Source organism: Erigeron canadensis, chromosome 6 (assembly GCF_010389155.1).
Source record: "Erigeron canadensis isolate Cc75 chromosome 6, C_canadensis_v1, whole genome shotgun sequence".
NCBI lineage: Eukaryota > Viridiplantae > Streptophyta > Magnoliopsida > Asterales > Asteraceae > Erigeron > Erigeron canadensis.
In genome coordinates, this window is record NC_057766.1 from 24953748 (window position 1) to 24977215 (window position 23468).

At 34.5% G+C, this 23468-nt stretch overlaps 1 protein-coding gene and 1 long non-coding RNA gene across 12 annotated transcripts; both read left to right on the forward strand.

The window, feature by feature from the left end:
• Nucleotides 1-263: 263 nt before the first annotated feature.
• LOC122605096 (SKP1-like protein 1B) lies at nucleotides 264-7953 on the forward strand. 4 transcript variants are annotated; one of them, XR_006324550.1, is made up of 6 exons: nucleotides 264-632; nucleotides 5637-6299; nucleotides 6458-6578; nucleotides 7452-7587; nucleotides 7681-7762; nucleotides 7861-7953. XR_006324550.1 is itself a non-coding variant. In XM_043777972.1 (2 exons), the coding sequence occupies exons 1-2, from the start codon at nucleotides 420-422 to the stop codon at nucleotides 5805-5807; spliced, it is 384 nt and encodes a 127-aa protein (XP_043633907.1). In that variant the 5' UTR covers nucleotides 264-419; the 3' UTR covers nucleotides 5808-6353. The 4 variants fall into 4 exon arrangements, 1 of the variants encoding a protein (XP_043633907.1); XR_006324549.1 differs by having other exon boundaries at nucleotides 7681-7754; XR_006324551.1 differs by having other exon boundaries at nucleotides 7681-7718.
• Nucleotides 7954-8695: 742 nt separating this feature from the next.
• On the forward strand, nucleotides 8696-17825 carry LOC122605844. 8 transcript variants are annotated; one of them, XR_006324733.1, is made up of 7 exons: nucleotides 8696-10032; nucleotides 10136-10234; nucleotides 16369-16441; nucleotides 16570-16642; nucleotides 17118-17208; nucleotides 17325-17477; nucleotides 17811-17825. It is a non-coding gene; the product is annotated as an uncharacterized LOC122605844 (long non-coding RNA). The 8 variants fall into 8 exon arrangements; XR_006324732.1 differs by lacking the exon at nucleotides 17811-17825 and having other exon boundaries at nucleotides 8723-10032; nucleotides 17325-17610; XR_006324734.1 differs by lacking the exon at nucleotides 17811-17825 and having other exon boundaries at nucleotides 8723-10032; nucleotides 17354-17610.
• The last annotated feature ends 5643 nt before the right edge of the window (nucleotides 17826-23468 follow it).

The window sequence follows — 23468 nt, forward strand, 5'->3', positions numbered from 1 at the left end:
TTCTGGATTCGTCATCGAAAGAAACAACATGAATCTACGATATGTGTCATGCCATCGGCGATTCAAGGGGTGACACCTTCTCACGAATCACGACTTCGGTTGGGAGAGGTCTTATAAGAATGTGTTAGTTAGATCTATTATTCTCGTAATCTCGTATAATATTGTAAGAAAATAAGTGTGAAAAAGTCAATAAGGAAAAGAATAAGGGCTAAAAGTATCAAGTATAGATTCAGTTGAAAAAAAACTAGTTTCAAAAACCTCAATCAAAATATCCCAAATCAAAATTAGGGTTTTACATTTCTTCCCCAAATCAAAATCAGATTCCATAATGGCAACAGAAACATGCCGAGATGAGGCCGATTTAAAAAAATAAGATAATAACGGTTCGCAGTTCGGAAGGTTTTGAACACACAATTGATATGGCGTCTGCCATGGAGGCGAAAAGTTTAGAATTCTATGCCGAGTTTCGACTTAAAATAGAACACCCAAACCATATTCTCGGACAAGTTCTTTCCTTCTTAGAGAAAATTAGAGAGATTAAAGAAACCGGAAACGATGAGGAATTGAAAGAGTTTTATTCTGATTTTCTGAGTCAGAATCAGAAGCAAGGCTGCCTTTATGGTCTTCTTGATGTACGTTTCTCGCTCACTCTGTCTTTTTAATTTATTATTATTATTAATTATGATAGACAATTGCTATCACGCTGTTGTTGCTTTTATTGGAGTATATGTTTTTATATTTAATTGGCGGTGGTAGCGGGATGATTATTAATGCAAGTAATTGACGTCAAGGGGTAGTGTAATTATTTAAGAGTTAAGGGTAGATGCTGTAAATTAAGTTCATTAATGGTATTATAGGTATTTCAACTTTCAAGTAGATATAGTAAGTAAGTAAGTAGATATGAATGAATAAAAAGGGAGGGGCATTTTAGGGTTATCAACAACTTCGTTGAAAAAATGGAAGGAACTAAATGCAATTTGGATAGATATAATATAGATATAGATATAGATATGGATAGATAGATATAGGTCACGTTGCTTGAAGTTTCCCTTCAACTACCTTGAGCTAGCTAGTGAAAGATAAATGCAATTTGGACTTTTTCTCATATGCCTTGGAATATATTTAGCAATGTCAAGGAGCCTTTTTAACGCTAATATTGTTTTCCACATATTTTCGGTGCTGGGTATATGAATAATTAGTTAGAATGTAACATTGATAAGCATAATTGTCTATCTTTTCGTGTAATCTGATCACAACAGTTTACCTGCTTTATTTTCCCGGTTTTGTTTAGACATGTTTACTTTTGTGAAACTGTTATCATCACGCCGTGATTGTCGTTTTTGATTAATTAGCAAAGGATGAAATTAATGTCTGCTTTCTGTGTTTCTGGTTAGTTGTTTAGTTCTGTTGTTTATTTTAAGTTGATTGTATCTAGAACTGTTTTTATAAAGTGGTATTCATTGTGTATGTCACACGGTTTTTCGAGGTTTTTGAACAACCTAAGTTGGGTTAAGTCCCATTAGGGACAAATTTGTGAAGTGTTGTGTAGTGTTTTGTTAATATTTGTTCTATCTATACTATATCATAAAGCAGATCTCCCTGTCTACATTTTAAGTTTCAACATCTACTTTCCCAAAGTGCCCCTTTCATTTATTCTATATTTACCTAAAATAACTATATTACCCTTTCTTTCTCCTCATATCTCAACCAATCATTTTTTTTCTCTCTCCTCCATAAATCATGTATTCCCCCAATTCATTCAAAATCTTTTATCTCAAAAACCATACATCGATAAATTATAAAATTTATATGGGTGTTCTTAAAATTTCGTGCTCTTTCATTAGAGATGTCATTCGATATACTTTCGACGAATTTTTAAATCTGAGGGTGGAGCCCGTACGGCTAAGACATTTGGCTATCACACTCTATGACCTATCACCCCCACCATCTCACCGCCGCAACGCGTGGGTACTTGCTCTCGTATAAAATAATAAAGAAATAGCTTTAGGGTTAAATTGAATAATTTCTAATGTTTCCTTGTTTTGTTATGTGTTAATAATGTTTTAACCAATTAACTTTGACATTATGATCGTTTTAATTTTTAACCGCTTATGTTTTTTTTTGGAATGGTTTAACCTAAACGTTAGTTAACTTGTTAACTACCATTCCATCGGATATTTACCTATAGTATCCAGTTTCTTGCATATGTGACAATGTGGCATCCTACATGTATTTAATCCACTTAATAATGTTTTATTACTTAACTTTGACACTGTAATTGTGTTAACCATTTACCTTTTTCTTTTCTATTGTAATGTTTTGTTCCATACAAGGTTGTAAATAACGGTCGGCGGTTACTCGGCGGCCGGCCACCTTTAAGGATAAATCTCATTTTGCGGAGATATATCGGCGTTATAACGAAGACTGTAAATTATAAAGGAATTTCATTGTTGAAAGATATACATTAACAACATCTCTACAAAATAAGTCAATAACCATAGTAAACTAAAAAGTATAACATAAAATACATGTACTTATTTTTATATGAACTTTGTATGTATTTAAAATTTACAACAATAATGTACCTACCCAAAAATGTTGGTGATTTATTGAAACCAAGTCATCATTCTGTTTCATAAGATATTTGTATTGGTTTCAAAACCAAATTTAGTCTAATAAACACAAAATCAATAGGTTAAATATATGTATCTATCTATTATCCATGGTCCCATCCTCGTTAAGTTCGTTATTTGACCCTTATTGACTGCAACCTTTAAATCTACCCTACAAGACACATAACGTAACGACAGACCACCTTTAAGCATTATAACGCCTTTATAACGGCCTTTAAAACCTTTATTTACAACACTGGTTCCATATTCTAATCAATGATTCGTTGTAGCATTGTACATAGTATATCATACAGTTCCAAATAAGGATCGAACCCACTAGTTTAGTTCATATTGATATTTGTTTACAAAGGACAATGGCATGCACATAATGTAGTCATCTAAAAGCATGGCATGTAGCAAAGTTATTTGTTTACTAAAAACAATGACATGCACATAACATGGTCATCCAAAAGCATGGCATATACCAAAGTTAATTGTTTTACTAAAGATAATGACATGCATATAATCCAGTCATCCGAAAGAGCATACTAGTGGCTTCCTCATTCAGGTTGTGATTCAAAAGTTTGCTTGTTTGCCTTCGTGCACTCATTTTCTTCGGGTTGCATTTGCTCTCCATAACTTAAAAGAAACACCAATACCAGTAATATTACTACCTTTTCCAACCCTACTACCTTTACCTTAGGGGCTAGAGGTACCGGCTCCTTGTCACATGATCTTTGATTTTGCCCGTTTTCACCATGATTCTTACAAGACTATACATTTTTCCTTTCTTCTCACTTGGATGTCTTTTTCTTGATGGTAGGCCTTTCTGTGACCTTAGGAGGCAATGGCCTAGGGAATGGTGACATGACCCCATAATTGCTGCTTAGTACTGGGCTTATATGAAACTGGCTTGCTACCTTGAACATCTCTTTCTTAAACCAATGACTGACACAACCTTTTGGACCTCTTTGCAACTTAATTTATGGCACATATTGCATACATATAAGGTAAACTAGCTAACTGACACAGATGACAACTACAAAATCTATTTTCAAGGTCAACCAGATGTGTCTCAACTCTCAAATGCATTTTTTATTTCAAAAACTTGGTCACCACTAAGAAAAGTAGTCCGGATGCTACATTAATGAAAATGAATGGATATTAGAAGTGAAAATAGTTTCATCTTCTTCAGTATTGCTGGTCCTACATCATATTTCCATTAATCTACTTGTGTGTTCATCTCACGTATCCTTTGCTTCATTTGCATCCTTAGTAACTCTAACAATGTAATAACAGGTTTCTTTCTGGCACCTATTGATGATGTTAGTCCTTCGGTTTCATTAATAAATTATGGCAAAAATCAGTATACCTGATATTATTCTTTTAAAGTTTTTACATATGTAATTTTAATCGCTTCACAACCTCTTTGTTGTTCAAATATAGGTCTGTACCAAGTATTAGGATCTTTTCCCATAAAATAAGCATATGCTGGTTCAAGTCTATATGGAAAAAAATAGTATACATAATATCATTCTTATTTGTTTCTATGTTTCATTGTGTCATGTATACGATGTACATTAGTCATTCTCCTTAAGGCGGTTATCGGGGCACGTTGCTTGAAGTTTGCCTATAACTACCTTGAGCTAGCTAGTGAAAGATAACTGTAATTTGGACTTTTTCTCATATGCTTTGGATATTATTTAGCCAAGTTTATCTGATTATCCAATATAGGAGGTTATGGGTGTATAGATAGTTAATTAGACTTCAACATCAACAAACATATTTGCCTGCAGCAGAAATCTCACTCCGCTTGATCCTCCCATGTAAATGAAATCTCACTCAGCTTGATCCTCCCATGTAAATGATCACAATAGCTTACCTGCTTTATTTTCCTGGTTTTGTTTAGATATGTTAACTTTTGTGAATATGATATTATCACTCGCTCTTTGATTGTGTGATCATCATTATTGATTAATTAGCAAGTAATGAAATTAATGTTTGGTATCTGTGTCTTTTTTACGTCATTATATTTATAGTTTGGTTTGTGGTTAGTTGTTTATTTCTGTTTCATATTTCAAGTTTATTGTGTCTAGAACCGTTTTTCATAGTAGTATCTTCTTTGTATATGACATGCTTTTTGGACTATTGATAAATACTTTACATTCTTTGTTAAGCGTTTCAAATGTCATTGTTAATGTAAGAAACAGATATCGAACATTAGATATGTGTGTGTGTGTGTATATGTATATATCGGATAGAGATCAAAAGAGAAGGTACCTAAAGGTAGAAAAGGTAGAGAAGGTTCGTTTTTCATTTTAGCTTGTTTTTTCATTCATTTTTTTAATTAACCCCTTTATAAATGCCACCGTTCAAGACAAAACCCCCCTAAATGGGCTACGCCCGTACCGTATTCAGCTGTTTACAATACATAGCTCACTAACCCGGACTAAAAGAATGAAAAAAGGAAAAAAAAATGAAAAACAAGCTAAAAAAATCGACAATGAACATTCTCTATCTTCTCCCTTTGAGGTACTTTCTTTTAGGATCCCTACCCTATATGTATGTGTGTGTATATATATATATATAGAAATTAAACCTTAAAGGTATTTCTTTTACATTTTATAGAAAGGCAAATGTTAACATACCACACAATCTAACATATGTTTGTCTTCAATGTGAACCCAACTAAGATTTTTCAGAAACCCTGTATATATACACACACGGTTTTACAAGAGTTTTGAACAGCATTAGTTTGGTATATATATATATACACACACAAACATACGTGGTTTTACTGGAGTTTTGTACAACCTTAGCTGGGTTCAAGTCCCATTAGGGGCAACTGAATTATTATGTCGTGTGTTGGTCATTGTTGCCTTTCTATAAAATAAATATATCTTTAAGGTTAAATTTCTATAAATTTCGTTGGTCATCGTTTTCAATCTATACATAGGTATAATCTTGTTTTTATGAATATGTCCATTGATTAATTTGCTTCATGATTTTCTGTTTTAATCTCAGGCTGCTTACGATCTGCGTATAAAAAGCCTCTGGGAACTGATGAGTAAAGTTGTAGCTGACATGGTTACTGGGAAGACTAATAAAGAGATTTCTAAAATCTTCAAGCTGGAGAATGATATAACTCCTGAAGAGATGGGACACAGAAGAAATGAAGTTTGGGAATTTAAGTAAATTATGCCTCAAGATGCAGTGGTACAATTGAAGCTTGGATTTTGATTATATAATGTATGTCCCAAGTCGAAGTGACGAAGTATTATATATTGTGGATATCTGGTGGTTCAGATGCTTGTTGTGGATTAATTTTCTATCTAAAAATGTAAATACCATAATAGACTACATTAGATCTGAAATTAAACAAAAGAGAAGACTAAAGGATGAAAAGATGAGGAAGAGAGGCCAAAAGGGTTGAAGTTTGGAAGAGGAGATAAATTAACCCCACCAACATAGGCAATTATGGTTACGGATGGGCATGAGACTGGTACCATCTCGTACCGGTACTGACCCCGAAAGTCACAAAAACACCGTACCGATCCCGGTCCTATTTGAATTGGTACCGAACAAGAACGGAACTGGGATATTAGTACCATTTCCCGTGAAGTCCTGATTACGAAACTCAAGTCATTGTATTCGTTCCAAAATCAGTGTAGCTTTTACTTTGTAAAGGTAGAATCTTGAGATATATAACTAATAATAATAATTATTATTATTATCGACAAATGTGTCGATGTATTCGCACCACAGTAATAAAGATAGCATGATTATGATTATGAAAGTTACAAAAAAGTTTTTGGAAACTAGTCAAATGCCACAAATCTTGACAGGGGCTTGAAGTTCCAACAACTTAGGCTGCTGTGGCAAGAAGATATCTCTAAAAACAAAACAGATTGCTTATCTCTGATCTAATGAGCTGAAACTACTCACTTGGTTTCCCTTTAACTTCAGGTACCTATGGCTTATTAGTAACAGATTGCTCCCTTATTATTGTATTAGCTCATATTGTATTGAATCTCATTTTAAGTATGTGTGTATTAAGATCGATGTATATAAGGAAATGATCGACTTTTTAAAGGCATTATTAAAAAAAATGGCATATGTAAACATATGTAACTTTCTTGGAAAACCTGGAAAGTCAACACTGAAGAAAAACAATGGGAGAATGTGGGATTAGTCGGGACTAGGTGGTATTTTCAGGATTTCTCGGTTCCAGCACCGATTAGTACCGATCCCAAAGAATCAACAAAACTAGGTACCAGTCTTGATCCCACTTGGGATTCGGAGCCTTATTTCGGTACCGGTATGGAATTGGGATTTGGGAAATTCTGCTCGTCTCTAATTACTGTAGCTAAGCTAGCTTGCTTTGTATAACTAATACCCTTGCAGTTGGACATTGACGAGGATAGTATCATCTGTGTATCCTCAATAAGCTAGCTTGGATTTCATAATGATTAATGACTTTTGGTTTAAGCGGGTAAACTTATGCTACGCATCATTCTGACCTAGAACACCTCCTTTATCTACCTCTAAGTTATTATTATTATTAGGTAGTTTGCAAAATGATCGGGTAGAGGTATGACTATCTAAATCTCACCTCCCCCATACTCCACCTTTGACGAGATTGGGTATTTTGTTAGTCTGTCCAGAAGTTATGCAATTTCAGTAGTAACCTAAATTTGAATAATTTTTTAACCTATCCCTTTGAAGGTGTAATTTTTTACTGATGTTTGACCAGTTAGAAATAAAATACGAGTGAGAGTTGAAGTTGCTACCTCTATTTTGTGGTATATAACCATGATGACTACGATAAACTCATCTCAGGCTTGTGCTTCATTGGAACCAAGTTATCAGCCTCCAGTCACATTTGTTGTGGTTCAAAAATGTCATCACACTCGATTGTTTGCCAACAACCACAAAGATCATAATTCTGTGGACAGTAGTGGAAATATACTGCCAGGTATGCTATAGTTTTTGCAACTCGGTTATACATTTACCATTTTTCCTTTGATTTGACTTACCGATTTATTTCTTGTCATATTGGAATCTACAGGCATAGTGGTTGATTCCAAGATTTGCCATCCTACGGAGGTTGATTTTTATTTGTGCAGCCATGCTGGCATTCAGGTAATATTGTATATGCCACTTTTCACTCTTTTAGGTGTGTTAGGATATATGATTGACGTGATTTTATAATTATTGGAATTGCAATCTGTTCTTTGTTAATGAATAGGGTACAAGCCGTCCTGCCCATTACCATGTTTTATTGGACGAGAACAACTTTTCGACTGGTGACCTGCAATCACTCACATATAATCTCTGCTACACGTATACTCACTAATCTTTGGTTTGCTTTCCTACATTCATAATATATCTTTTATTCACTGATTGACGTGTTTTATTTATTTATAATATTCTGCAAAGTTTTTAAATGAAGAATCTATATCTATATATTTATTTATTTATACACTATATATAAATCTCTACTTGGATTTTGATTTTTTTAGTTATGTCCTATGTGTCATGTTTTAGGAAATGTTGTTTATAGTACTAATCATCCAACGTGTACACCTTATACCAGATTTAAGCAAATACGAGTAGTTTGATGTACGTGGGCCATTCGATATTGCTTCCCACTTTTGCCTCTAACCCCGCTTCATACTCTGTATTCTAAATTCAGTTGTGGAATCAGGTTTTGCCTTTATTATTTTTGATGATTATTCTAATTGAAATTAGCACTCCTAATTAGATGATTAGATAACTAAGTGAAATTACAATCTAGATACACATTGCATTTAAAACACGGCAAATAAAATATATCACTATATTTTTGTAACGTATTTGTTAGATTATGTTTTATTCATAATTTAGTTCCGGATTTGGGTTTTACATTACTTCGAAAGAAAAGTTAGGAGATGCAGTTTCCAATAGTTTTTGTTAAATTGGTTTAAAGTGCATATGTTGGTGGAAAGATATTTTATACATCCTAGGTCTGTTCAACTTTGAACGTAAATGTGCACCAAGTGTTTGATAAAATGCCTGATTGCGTTTTCTTTTCATTTTTTGGATGTACTTTATCACGTTTATGGTCTTTTAATTTACTCAAGTTTTTGAAAAAGTTATTGATAGTTTTTCAGATTTAGATATATAATAGTTTCACGAAACATGTTTTTTCCTTTTTATATCTATGCTTCTTTGTATAGTTTGTCTAAAGTAAGGTGTTTCTTTATTCATGAATCATTAGGTAGTTTAATCGTGTTTTTGAAGAAACTGTAACTTGAATGTCTCTCACACATTTACACGATACTGATTACTTATTTCGGATTTTGGTATATTATTCTGGATTTTGATATGTTTATTTAAAGGGTGTAACCGTGTAAGGCAGCACGAAAGCCTATTGTAGAAGCTTCTCGAATCGTTAAGGAAACCCCAGTCATAGTTCAGGGCACATAAAAAGTTGACACCTTTCAACTAAGGTTGGAAGGTAGGCAGGCCTGTACATAAGTGATGGTTCGTTTAGATGGTTATGAAATGTGAATAAAATACTTCTTCATTGATTTGGAGGGGGTTAGCCTGTTGTAACGCTTGAGATAGCATCAAGTATTTCAGTAGGATATATTAGGTTAATTCAATCTATTACGTTGTGAAGGCTTTACTGTTACTGCTAAATTAAAAGCAGTTGGTAGAAGAGACTAGAAAGTGATACTAGACATGCCGATCTAATTACCAAGTTTGAAGAAGCTGAGAAAAGATCAGACCAGCTTCAAGGCCCTACTCAAAGGTTTTTAGTCAGATTACTAAAAATTGATCTCCATATTGGTTGATGTAAATGTATCAAGGTTTGTGTATTGGTTGAAGGGGAGTTGGAACTTTTAGGGGTTTAGTTAAATGGAATGAGGATAAAGAAGTCGGAATTGCATACTATTCGACAGTTTTAGTCTTTAGGTACTAATAATAATATCAATCCTTGCACGTCTTTCCTAATCAAGTTAATTTTCTAACTTTATATTCCGGATGGTACGTACACAAAGCAAGAAGTAGTGAAATTTGAAGCTGATGTTCTTGCAGCTCTGAAGTTTAAAATGGGTATTTCCACAGTAAAGCTATTTCTTAGATAGTATCTATGGTAAGTGGATCTGGCAAAAAGAGTAACCTTGGGTTGAGACTTTCACATTTTCTTCAAGTTTTATTTTTTTTCTTCAAGCAGTTTTGATTTCTTTTTTTTTGTCTAACGAGTTTTTTCTGGGTTATTAGGCTTAAGATGTGTATTAGAGAAGTGGTTTTGATTTCATCAAGAAAGCATTAGTGGCAAATGGATCTGGCAATAAGAGTAACCCTGAGTTGGGACTTTCACATTTCTTCTCTTGTCAGTGTGTTGCATCAATTGTGGGCCGTCAATGGAAAGGTTCCACATGTAGTTGTATGCATTGTATTTTTGCTTATTTGGAAATAAAGGATTGTTATTAGAGTTGTTGAAAGTTATATTTTTTGAGTCTTCTTTTATGCAGCTGGTGTTTCCATTAGCGAAAAAAGTTGTGGATTTTGAGCCACAAATTAACTCAAAGAAGCAACATGCAAAGGGTTAATAATCACATCACTTCTAATGGGTATGTTTTTGACCTTTTATAATCGCTTCTTCTGCCAAAACATAGTGCTAAAGTTTAGGTTAGTGTAGTCAAATATAAACATTTATAGCATGATGTTCATGTATTAATATTGGATTTATTTCGTTATAATGCGGTTTGGTGTAGTAGAAAATTTCGACCTTCTCTATGTGATAGGAATCTAACTGTAAACGACAAGAACAGAGATTAACACAGGTATTCACGAACAAAATAGCCGAATTGGAACCGGCTGTATGATTAACCCTAATGCTGGATCTAGAGCTCCGGTAGCTCCTAATGTTCCTCAGAATGTAAACAATATTCAAGACAATTAACCCTAATGGCCCGTAGCCTTATTTAACATAACAGGACGTGACTTTTTCTTGACTACCAAGTAATTACTATAATTAATAAACTATTATAAGGAAACGACACATAGAACCCTCAAACTTCTCAGCTTTGTCTCTTCTTTTTTCTGCTGTAAACTTGGCCCCAATGGCCAATCTCCTTTCGGCTGTAAACTTGGCCCCAATGGCCAATCTCCTTTCGGCTGTAAACTTGGCCCATCTTCTGATCTTGAGCTTGATTTGTATCACTACCCCCTTCCCAAATAATCACCTTGTACTCAAGGTGAATAGCTGGAAATTGAGCCGCCATAGAATCGGCCTTCTCCCAAGTAGCCTCCTCAACAGGCAACCTGACCCAAGACAACAACACTTCTTTGTCAACATCAGAAACACCCCTAATAACTGACTTGGCTGTATATTTTCCGTAACTTCCACACTAGCAGGCAAAGAAGTTTCTGCTTGGATATTTCCCACTACCTTCCTTAGTTGTGATACGTGAAAAACATTATGTATTGCAGACTCTACCGGCAATTGCAATCTATAAGCAACTTCTCCCACTTTACTCAAAACTTTGAGCGGACCATAGAGAGGAGCTGAAAGTTTCCGATTAGCACGACCAGCCACAGTAGCCTGTCGATATGGATGCAAGATAAACCATCTCACCTTCCACAAAGTGCACATCTCTACGCTTCCTATCTGCTTGAGTTTTCATGATTTGCTGAGCACGCACCAACTGCACTTTTAACTCCTTTAAACCTGGTCACCTTCAACAAGGTATTGATCAACATCGAAGGTATAAGCACTTCCTGAATCGTAGTGGAGGAGTGGTGGAGGTTCTCGACCATACATTACTTTGAACGGAGTCATCCCAATCGTTGAATGATACGAAGTATTATACCAATACTCAGCCCAAGACAACCATTTTAGCCATTCTTTTGGTTTGTTAGATGTGAAACATCGCAAGTATGTTTCTAGACTTCTATTAACGACTTCGGTTTGACCATCCCCGTGCTTCTTTTAAGAACGGTTCCCATGAACCTGAACAATCCTTTCCAAAATTGGCTAACAAAAACTTTATCCCGGTCCGATATTATTTACTTAGGAATCCCGTGCAAACGTACCACTTCCTTAATAAAAATAGCTGCCACTGAAGATGCGGTATAAGGATGCTTCAAAGGAATAATGTGAGCTCCTTTGCTTAGCCTATCCACTACCACAAATATCACACTGTAACCCCCAGACTTAGGCAGGCCATCAATGAAATCCATAGTTATATCCTCCCAAATTTGTCCAGGCAAGGCGAGCGGCTGCAACAACCCCGCCGGAGATTGGTTAGAATACTTATGTCGCTGACAAACATCACTCAACCACCATCCTAGCAATATCTTTCTGCATCCCAACCCAATAAAAATCCCGACTCATTCGTTGATAAGTTTTCTGGGTTCCCTCATGTCCACCCACAACACCCCCGTGAATGTCAAGAAATAACCTCTTAATCCAAGTGGATTCCCTAGGTAGTACCAAGTGCCCCTTATATAGGAGTAACTCCTCACAAACAGAATACCATCCAATCCCGAAACTTCCTGGTTAACATGGTCTCGTATCACACTTAAAACCTGTATCTGTTTTTAACTTAACAACAAAGCATCATCCAACGCCACTTGAGTCGTAGAAATTTGCCAAAACTCTACCTCTTTGCCACGTCATGATAGAGCATCAGCAGCCCCATTTTCTTTTCCAGGCCGATATAAAATTGCAAACTCATAACCTGATAGTTTTGCAATCCATTTCAGATGTTCCCCCGAAACTGTTCTCTGCTCTAGCAAAAATTCTAGACTTTTTTGATCAGTTACTACAGTAAATTTACGTCCTAACAGATATGGCCTCCACTTCTGAACAGCTAAAACAATAGCCATTAACTCTCTTTCATAAACTGATTTTAATTGAGCTCGTACACCTAACACTTGACTAAAATAAGCAATCGGTTTCCCTTCTTGCATCAACATGACCCCAACCCCTTGCCCGGAAGCATCTGTTTCAATCACAAATTCTTTAGAAAAATCCGGTAATGCTAACACGGGAACCCTAGTCATGACCCTTTTCAATTCTGCAAGGCATGCTCAGCCTCATCAGACCACCCAAACCCATCTTTCTTAAGTAAATCAGTCAATGGTCTTGCAATTTTTCCATAACCTTCAACAAACTTACGGTAATATCCAGTTACTCCCAAAAATCCCCGTAACTCTCGCAAATTCTGTGGCTTTGGCGAATCGGTCATAGCTTTAATTTTATCGGGATCCGCCATCACACCCTTGCTGGTAACAATGTGTCCCAAATAGTCGACCCACCCTTGCCCAAACACACATTTTTTCCTATTACAGTATAGACCCTCAGCTCTCAATTTCTCAAAAACTAATAACAAGTGTTTTTTATGTTCATCAACGGTGCGACTATAAACAAGGATATCATAAAAAAAAAAAAAAAAACAAACTTACGTAGATAACATTTGAATACCTTGTTCATCAAAGACTGAAATGTTGAAGGTGTGTTTGTTAGACCAAACGACATTACTAAGAACTCATAATGACCCTCATGAGTTCTGAATATGAATATCATTCTCTCTCATGCGAATTTGGTGATACCCAGATTTAAGATCCAGCTTTGAAAAAATTGTAGCTCCATGCAATTCATCTAAAAGTTCATCAATAATGGGAATAGGAAATTTGTCCAATACAGTAACCTCATTCAACGCCCGATAATCCACACAGAACCGCCAACTACCATTCTTTTTCACCAACAACACGGGACTTGAAAAAGGACTATTGCTCGGTCGAATGACACATGCAGTCAACATCTCACCTACTAGCTTTTCTATTTCATCCTTCTCGATACGGACGCACATTAACAGGTTCTGTCCCGCCCTTTAACACAATCGCATGCTCATGATCTCGTGAAGGAGGTAAACCTGTAGGCAACATAAAAATATCATCAAAACTAGTAAGCTAGTCATCCAGCTCTGATCGGACTTGTGATTCTTGCTTTATAGCCGAATCTAAATCTGCCACACATAACAAATACCCCTCATCAACACATTCTAAATTGTTGGTTAAAGGCTTAAAGCACGCAATGAAGTCTCCCCATGTTGCAACCCCGACTCACCCTTAAGCGTTACTGTCCGACCGCCATATTGAAAACTCATTGTCAATGCACCCCAAAAAACCCGAGTATCGCCCAATTTTTGCAATAACTTCATTACCAATATAGCATCTGTACTACCCAACTCTAAAGGATAAAAATCATCTTCTACCTCGAGCTCTTGAATTCACACATGCATCTTGCGGCACAAGCCGTAACTATTGTCCAACTTTCCATTACCTAACACAATTTTCGTAGCTTGGATCCCCGTGATTATCAATTTAAGTAGTTCTACCAAACGAACAGACAAGAAATTGTGGGTAGCGCCACAATCCATCAAAACCACCACAGCACGACCACAAATCCTACCCCTAACCTTCATCGTTTGTAGAGAAGAAAACCCTACATTCGAATTAGCTCAAACGGAGATGACATATAAGTGAACATGCTCATTATCGTCCTCATCATCAGAAGAGCCCTCCCCTTCCCCAGGTTCAACAATCAATCACAAAGCCCGCAAACTTTTTTCAGGACACCGATGGTCAGGTCCAAACCTTTCGTCACATCGAAAACATAACCCTTTTGCCCTTTTATCTGCATATTCTGCATCTGTCATCCTTTTAAAGGGTTTTTTTGTCTCACCAGTCTTAACATCGCCACCCTTGACAGCCGTAACTGCTAATTTACTTGCCACCAGCTCACTACTCCCTAATGCTTTACTATTCAACCCAATACGCCCTGAACCGGCCCACTTCAGTGCACTTTTCCCGACCTCTAAACCCCCAACCATACCATCCTCATCAATCATAATAGCCATCTTAATGGTTTGTTTCAACCTTGGAGGTTGTAAAAAACGAACCGCCGATCGCAGATCTGGTTTCAACCCTTTCAGAAAAGTTGTAATTAATACCTCCTCTGGAATTCCATCCAACTGAGCTGAGCTGCAAGCTGCTCAAACCTACTTGCATACTCCCTAGTTGTACCTTCTTGTATAATAGCTAACAGTTGTTCATATAGATCACCAGCCTGTGATTGTTGAAATCTCTCCAAAACACCTGCTTTCAATATATCCCAATGACCAAAAGGCTCACGTTTGTGATGCCAACAAAACCACGACAAAGCTTGCCCCTCTAAACATAGCACCGCTGCTCTCAAACGTTCCCCAGGCTGAATAAACCTTGCACGTCAAAGAAACGTTCCATCTTATAAACCCACCCATACGCGTCATCACCATCAAACATCGGCATCTTCAGCTTACATAACCGGTAGTCACTCTGTTGCATGGGTTTATCCCCAAATTGGTTACTTTCTTGTCTGAAAGTCTGTTCACAAAACAGTCCCGAACGCTTGCTGTCTGACCCATTAAGATGTTCTTGATTTCCCCACTGGACTATTCAGGTGTGCCTCCGCCCATCTCTTGTAATCGAAAGCTGCATCATCTACTTCAGTTCCCTTAGATGTCAAAACTGTAACACTTGGTTGTGGGCTTGTGGCATGGAAGTAAACGGAATCGCTGAAGTAACCGGAGGGTTCGATTGTTCCTGGAACTTGGCTGCAACTAACTCCAGAATTTTGTTAGTTGTTTCCTCCAAGGCAGCCTTGAAATTCACCTTCATCTCCTCAAACCAGCTGCTGCGGCAGCAGCGTTTTCCTCTGAAGCCTTCTGTAGTTTCTTCAAGTCAGCGTCCACCTCAGTAACTTTTCGAGTCATCTTTCCCACCAGTCACAAGAGCAAGGCTCTGATACCAATTTGATAGGAATCTAACTATAAACGACAATAACAGAGATTAACAGAAGTATTCACGAACAAAATAGCCGAATTGGAACCGGCTGTACGATTAATAATGCTGGATATAGAGCTCCAGTAGCTCCTAATGTTCCTCAGAACGTAAACAATATTCAAGACAATTAACCCTAATGGCCCGTATCCTTATTTAACATAAGAGGACGTGACTTTTTCTTGACTACCAAGTAATTACTATAATTAATAAACTATTATAAGGAAACGACACATAGCGTTCTCAAACTTCTCAGATTTGTCTCTTCCTTTTTCTGCTGTAAACTTGGCCCCAATGTCCCATCTCCTTTCGGCTGTAAACTTGGCCCATCTTCTGATCTTGAGCTTGATTCGTATCACTATGCTTCTCTATTTGGACCCTGTTTGTTGGAGTTGTGCCTTAACAGCTTATTGGCACAAGATGATGGGAAAATGTGAACTTGTGAGACTTACCATAAAAGTGTAGACAATCTTTTAGATCCAATCCAGTGAGGATGGTACTTATTTTTGTATAATGTATGATACACAACACTTGGTGCCTTCTGTTCTATTTGAAACTATGTTCTGCTTATAATCTTTGATGATAACATATATTGATACGCGTTTTATAATGCTTACAGTTTGAGTTTTTTTTTGTGTTAACACCTTACGCTTTGTTTATCTTTAGACTTGTCCTGCCCCATTCAACGTGTAGTCCTGTGCTAAAAGATGACCAGTTTCGAGCTGTTACTTGATCTACTCGAATAGCTCGTTTTTCCAACTCTAATCATTATTAAAATACTAGCCTTACTAATTTCCATTTAACGGTTAATACTTTACATCACCTTTGGAAAAAGTTTCTATTTTTGGGTTAAGCATGATCAACTGATTCAATGTAGACTCGGAATGCATGCAAAGCTTGGCTTGATGGTGTCTCACAACCACGTTGGACACTTCAGTCCAGGAAAAAAGGTTATTGCTTCTGTTTGTGTCAATACTTTAGAAATCTATGTGTTTTTTGAAAGTATTTGTGGCTGGTTTTCTATTGTGTGATTTTTTGGTCTATTGAAATTGAACAGTTGAAAATAATATTGCTTCAGGTGGATGTGGATGTGGATGCTCATATTCAACAACTTGATTAATATCTTAAAAAACTAGAAAGGCAACACCAAGGTACGTTTTTTATTCCTTCTGAGTCGGTCGCACACATATCTTGCAGAATATCATGCTTCATGATTTTGTAGCCGTTGTGTTGTGTTGTGGTGACAAGATGGGTGGAGCAGGTAATGGGTCAAATTGGGTTTAGTTGAAACAAGTCTAGCATGGATGGAAATGGGTCTCTTGGGTTTGGTTGATCTTATATACTTTTAAGCTATACTAACAAATACTATATTCTTTTGATAGTAATCAAAATATTAATAAAATTATTTATTACACGCATGTATTTTAAATAGATATTAGGCAACTTTCAACATCATCAACTATCTGACCCCTTCCCTTTTAGCTAAAGATTTTAATTTAAATATGAGATTAAACAATGCCAAAACAGACCCATTCATAAGTAAATGGGTCAGAGTGGCAACCTTGAGTGTTGTGGAACCTTGACCACACTTCCGTCTCATTTCTGCTTTTTATACGGTTGTGACAGACTAGGAAAATGCTGCTACAGCTGGATCACCTGCTTTGAACGCTCATGGCAATGGGAAACCTGTAAAGGATGGTGGCTGAGGGCGGACAAAGTAATTATCTTTGTAATGAACTTGCTTTTACTTAAAACATAGCGTTAATTATAATCACCGATTCTTCTATGGATGGGGGCTTTAATGATCAAAATTATCACTTTATTTCTGTAAAGGTCATGCCTTGTTGATGCATCCTCCACAGGCACACCATCGACCACAAACCCACCCACTGTGGACTTGTACCTACCAATTAATCCTAATAAACCGACATATTGTTTATGCAACCAAGTGAGCTATGGGATATGGTGGCATGTGATAACCCTCAAGTAAGTGTAACACTAGAGGTGACGATATTTGGAAGAGTCAAAATGGTTAGGGCCGGGTTGGCTGGAAACACTCAAAAATTTTCAATATTTATAAAACATTAGTTTGTCATATATAAGAATCTAATTTGGGGATTAACTAACTGTGTTGATTTGTGATTTTCTATATATAAGTTAGGGTCGGGAAAGACCCGGACAATATTTTCAAGGCCAAAGATATTAAACCCAACATTCACAGGTCTTGCCAGTTTATTACATTCTTAGATTTTTTTTTTTTTTGTAATCACAAGATGATAGGTTTTATTGGATGATCCGAATGATTCTTTTATGACACAGGTGACATTCTCCCGTAGCTATATAATATGTGTCAATTTCTGAAAGCATGTCACTTCTATTTTTAGGGGTGATGTTTTCGACCCACATAGGTTAACCAAACGGACTGAATCAAAGAGTTCAACTATAATAGGGAATAGGTCAAGTGAATGATGATCAACTAATAAAAAAAACTGAATTATAGCATATTTACTACTTTCATACGCCTGCTACAACATCAAATTGGCTTAAATTTGTTTAATGTGTATGTTTCTTTCACAATGTAAGTGGTTATTGTATTTTTACTTCGAACTAGACATCGGTTTGTGCAGTCGGTTACAGTTTTGCGTATCAAATGGAGTTCTGCTTGACGTAGTCATTGTAGCGTAAGTATTAGTGATATAAAATTGGGCAGAAAAATAACATTTCTCGTAAAATAGTTTCGTTTTGATTTCTATTCAAAATGAAAGGAAATGATAATCCAAAAACTGTTCCTAGGTAAAAAAAAAAATTTCTTATAGAGAGATCTCTCAAATGAGTTTATGCAGATTTAAAAGGTTTTTGATTTTAACATCTGCCAGGTCAATCTAATGAGTTCAATATAGTAAAGAAAAAATATAGGGAGTCCATGATAGTTACATGGTGTATTATTACGTTAGGATAATTTGTTCTTAACCTCAAAAGTAAAGATATAACGAGTTCATGATGCTTATGTGGTGTATTATCACGTCAGAATAATTTATTCTTAATTTAATGAAATAAGTCATGGAAAAATAAAAGTCACCATAAAAAAGTTAAATAATAAAGAAGGAAATAAATAGCAAAATGAAAATTATAAAACTATCATGCAACACCTCAAATATCGATCACTATCATAAACTAAAGCTACCTACTTTCTACTTTTCTAGTCATATAATTTTTTTTTTTTTTTTTTTTTTTTTGAACAGCTTACTAGTCATATCTCTTGTTAAATGCTAGCTAAAAATGGAAAAAAAAATTCAGACTATAATAAGGAAACTCTAGCTTTTCTGAATTTCCTTTGGCATTAAAGAATCGTATTATGCAGAGAAGTGGTACAAATCCTATAACATTACAATACAATACTGATGTATTATTATTAGTTAAATAAAACATAAAACTTTATATTAAATATGTGTGTTAGTTCCTGTTAAAAAAAAAAAAAAAAGATAAGTGTGATAGTCCAGTAAATATACTCTTGAGCACGAATCTCACTCGCTTATGTTAAATTATGTGTATTTGTAACCTATAGGCTAACTTTTTTCAGAAAAGAGAAGGGAGTCACCTATTTAATTAAATAGTTACTAGGATATTACTCGTATATCTTTGTGAAACTCCCAGTGGGAAAAATCAGGTCATTTGCCAGGTCAATATAATGAGTTCAATATAGTAAAGAAAAAATATAGGGAGTCCATGATAGTTATGTGGTGTATTATTATTACGTAGGATAATTTGTTCTTAACCTTAAAAGTAAAAATATAACGAGTTCATGATGATTATGTGGTGTATTATCAAGTCAGAATAATTTATTCTTAACTTAATGAAATAAGTCATGGTAAAATAAATGTCACCATAAAAAGGTTAAATAATAAAGAAGAAAATAAATAGCAAAATGAATATATTAAAACTATTCTACAACACCTCAAAAATCGATCACTATCAATCTATCATAAACTAAAGCTACCTACTTTCTAGTCATATCTCTTGTTAAATGCTAGCTAAAAATGGAAAAAATTTCAGACTATAATAAGAAAATTGTAGCCTTTCTGAATTTCCTTTAGTATTAAAGAATCGTATTATGCAGAGAAGTGGTACAAATCCTATAACATAACAATACAATACTGATGTATTATTATTAGTCAAATAAAACATAAAACTTTATATTAAATAAGTGTGTTAGTTGTTGTTAAAAAAAGAAAAGAAAAGAGGATAAGTGTGTTAATCCAGTAAATATACTTTTTTTTTAGAACAACATAAATTTTATTAATAAAGAGATCGACTAGCAAGGAGCTAGTGATCACCAACATACAGTTACAAAAAAGAACAGAATCGACTAAATTTATAAAAACAAAACGAGACTTCCAAGGATAACTAAATATAAACAAACTACCTACCAGTATTAAGAGGATTCGTATTCCAACCATGATACTCGATGCTTATTACTCCTGTTGGTTATCCATATAAACAAAATGGACTTCAAATCATTGAAAAGTTTACTGCTAGTCTCGCGAATATTAAATATACTTTTGAGCACAAATCTTACTCGCTTATGTTAAATTATGTGTATTTGTAACCTATAGGCTAACTTTTTTCAGAAAAGATAAGGGAGTCACCTATTTAATTAAATAGTTACTAGGATATTATATGTTTGTGACTCCTAATGGGAAAATCAGGTCATTTATCGAAAAGAAGTGACCCAAAATCGATAATTGAATTCAAAAAACCAAAAATTAAATACATTAATTGGGTCTCAATCATTTCGTATTGATTTAAACAATGATAACTTAGATAAAGTTGATTGCAATGTAAAATCAACCACACAATGCGATGAAAAAGGGCAAAACAAAATATAAGAAACATTTAGAGGAAATGAAAATTATATTTTCAACCACGACTCTAGAAAGCTTACAAGGAATGTTTGATTTGAATAAAACGTGGTAAAAAGGAATATATAAACTCGAGCTAAGAATTGATTTGCATAAAAAGAAGACAACCTTTTGCATTATTGATGGTCGTTTTAGTTTCGTAGTTTCAAGCGTATAAAACATGAAAATTCATATTAAATAAGTGTGTAAGTCCAACATATATACTTCTGAACACAAGTCTCACTCGTTTATGTTAAGTTATGTGTATTTATAACCAACTTATCCACCCTAGGGGCCTAACTAAATGTTTGGACCATTTGAGACATAGACATATAGTCCAATAGCAGTAAAATTACCTAGGAAAAATTTTTGGATTATGTAACAGGACACTAATGCATACAACAACCAATACACACGTTTAGTTATGTTGAACCCGGGCAATCCCATGAACAATCCATCAAGAAGAACGCTAACAACATCGATATTATGAATATAATTTGACAAACAAAACAATTGATTATTTGTACTATTTTTGATAGTTGTCAATATTCAATACTTAAGCTTTTCAACAAAACATGTATAATTTTGATAAAGGTATTTGATCAAATTGTTATACTAAGGATATGGCTCGGGGTTTTGATTTATAATGACGATTTCCTGTTGGTTAAAGGGCTAGGTGGTGTTACTTTTTGCCTAATGTTTGTCAATATTAAATACTTATTTAATATGAATTTTTATGTTTTATACGCGTAAAACTACAAAACTAAAACTAAGGGGAATAATATATCTACAACAACTATTTGCCATTCACAACAATGTATGCTTTACGCAGTTGTATACTGTGCAGTAAAATATGTACATTTGTTGTAGATGGCTAATAGTTGTTGTAGATTTATCACTCCCCTAAAACTAAGATGACCATCAATAATTCAAAAAATTGTCTTCTTTTTTATCATGGTTGTAAACCTCGGCCAATACAACCGATTTTGTCGAATCGCTCGTGTATCAACTGCCTGGGGATCCGAGTTTCCGATATTCGGACTGAAAATCAGTCAGGGTTCAAGACTCGGGTCAACATGGTCAACGGTCAAAAATTGGTCGTATCGGTCAAGACTTGGGTATATCCGATTGGATCAACCAAAGTCAAACCATTTTTTTCTTTTTTAAAGATTTTATAAATTATGTTATTGTTCCTGACAATTTTGTTTAAGTTGAAAAATTATGTTATTTGTAAGTTTGAAGTTATAATTTTAATTTTTTCTTATATGTAATTTCAAAAATTATTATTCTAAAGTCTAAACATAAAAAACCACTATTCACCGATCCAATTCCGATCCAAATTTTTAAAAATCCTGACTCTCATCTCGTCGATCCGATCCCAATTCCCGAGTTCCGTAACCTTGCTTTTTATGCAAACTCACTTCTTGGCTTCAGTTTATATATTTAATTTATAATATTTAAAAAAACAATAACATATCAGCGTGTTGCTTGTCATTTCTTTAGGTCTTTTCATATTCTTTTGAACATGTTGAAATTTTATTTATGTCTTTAGGTTTTAATTATTGATATAATTATTTATTGTCATTTTTATAAAATATTTTATATAATACTATTTGTTGCGTTTAGCTTATGGGCCCTTATTTTTGTGCTCGGGCTGGATCCATAAATTTTTAGAGACGGCCCTACTCTCAACCTTTAAAATAAAGATACTACCCCGTTTACATAAGTCACTTTTACATTAATAACCACACCACTGTCGCCACCAGCACCACCTGTCATCGTCGCCGCCACCCACTGATGTCGCCACCACTACCAGACACCTTCACTTCCGCTGTTAATATTGCTGCCACTACTTGTAACCCCCGCCACCACACAGCCCCTGCTAAATCGTCGTCGTAGCGAGAATACATTTATCTGGTATAATTAAAATTATTTTAAACATGCATTATATTTGCACGGTACAGTTAGGAGAACTTGAAGGATTAATCTAAATTTAGTATATGAATTTTTTTTAAAATGTTTCTGTAAGAGTCAATAGTATATCTATCTAATTAATAAAACAGTAATAATCCAAGCATTCTAAGACATCCTCCTTATTATAAAGCTACCCTTAAATATTGCCACATAGGATTTATCCTAGGTGGCATCCCCATATTTTTTATAATATATTTATTTATATTTTTATTTATTTATATTTATAAAAAAATACTAAATATATTTTTTGATTTTTTTTTTAAATACACACATTACTTGTGGTCAATATATTGTTTATTTCTATATAAATATGCTTCCTAATGCCCATCGACACAATTATATAAAATTCTTAGGTTTTCTCTTTAATTTTGTTCTTCACCACTTTCAATATGCAAGTTAACCGATTTGTTATATTTCATGTGTTCTATTGCACGTCTTTTTTTTTTTATTTTTCTTAATTTATTAGTTATGGCACAACTTAATTACAATAAGATTTATCTTTTCTTTGCTTTATTGTTATTGTTACTCAACTACAATACTTTTTTTCTTAGATTTTGGGTGACCATTTTTAATGGCAAATATCATGATGGTTGTTAATCAAAGGTGTTAGTGAAAAATCTATCGTTTTTGAAAATAAAATTTTTGGTTTCAATTAATAATTAACAACATAAATAATAAATAGACTGAGTTTATATATATATTATTAAAGCAGAAAAAACAATTTGTTAATAATTGTTAGCATATATATATAGTTTTAGCCAACACTTAATTGAACTATATTTTTAAACAACTGCACATCACGCGGGGTAAAAAACCTAGTATATATATGCACAAAAGAGGACGGCTTTATCTATACTGAAACAATAGGCTACATTTTTAGAAAATAAATTCATTTTTTAATTATTCTAAGTGTTATGTTGTTGCGTATCCTATATATTTATATCTTTTTAGCCTTTTTTGTCATTCCTTAATTAACTAACATCAATCTTTCATTTATTTTTCACCCATTTAGTAGTATGTTAATTTGTAATCATTTTTATAAAGGCTAAAGATTATTTTTCTGATGATTTTAAGATCTGGAGATATTATGGCAACGTTAAAGATA

Bases quoted from the DNA above. Each gene is read 5' to 3' on its own strand.
- LOC122605096 (XM_043777972.1), top strand. From the start codon at position 420: ATGGCGTCTGCCATGGAGGCGAAAAGTTTAGAATTCTATGCCGAGTTT. The intron at 633-5,636 runs GTACGTTTCTCG...TTTTAATCTCAG, and splicing joins GCCTTTATGGTCTTCTTGAT to GCTGCTTACGATCTGCGTAT.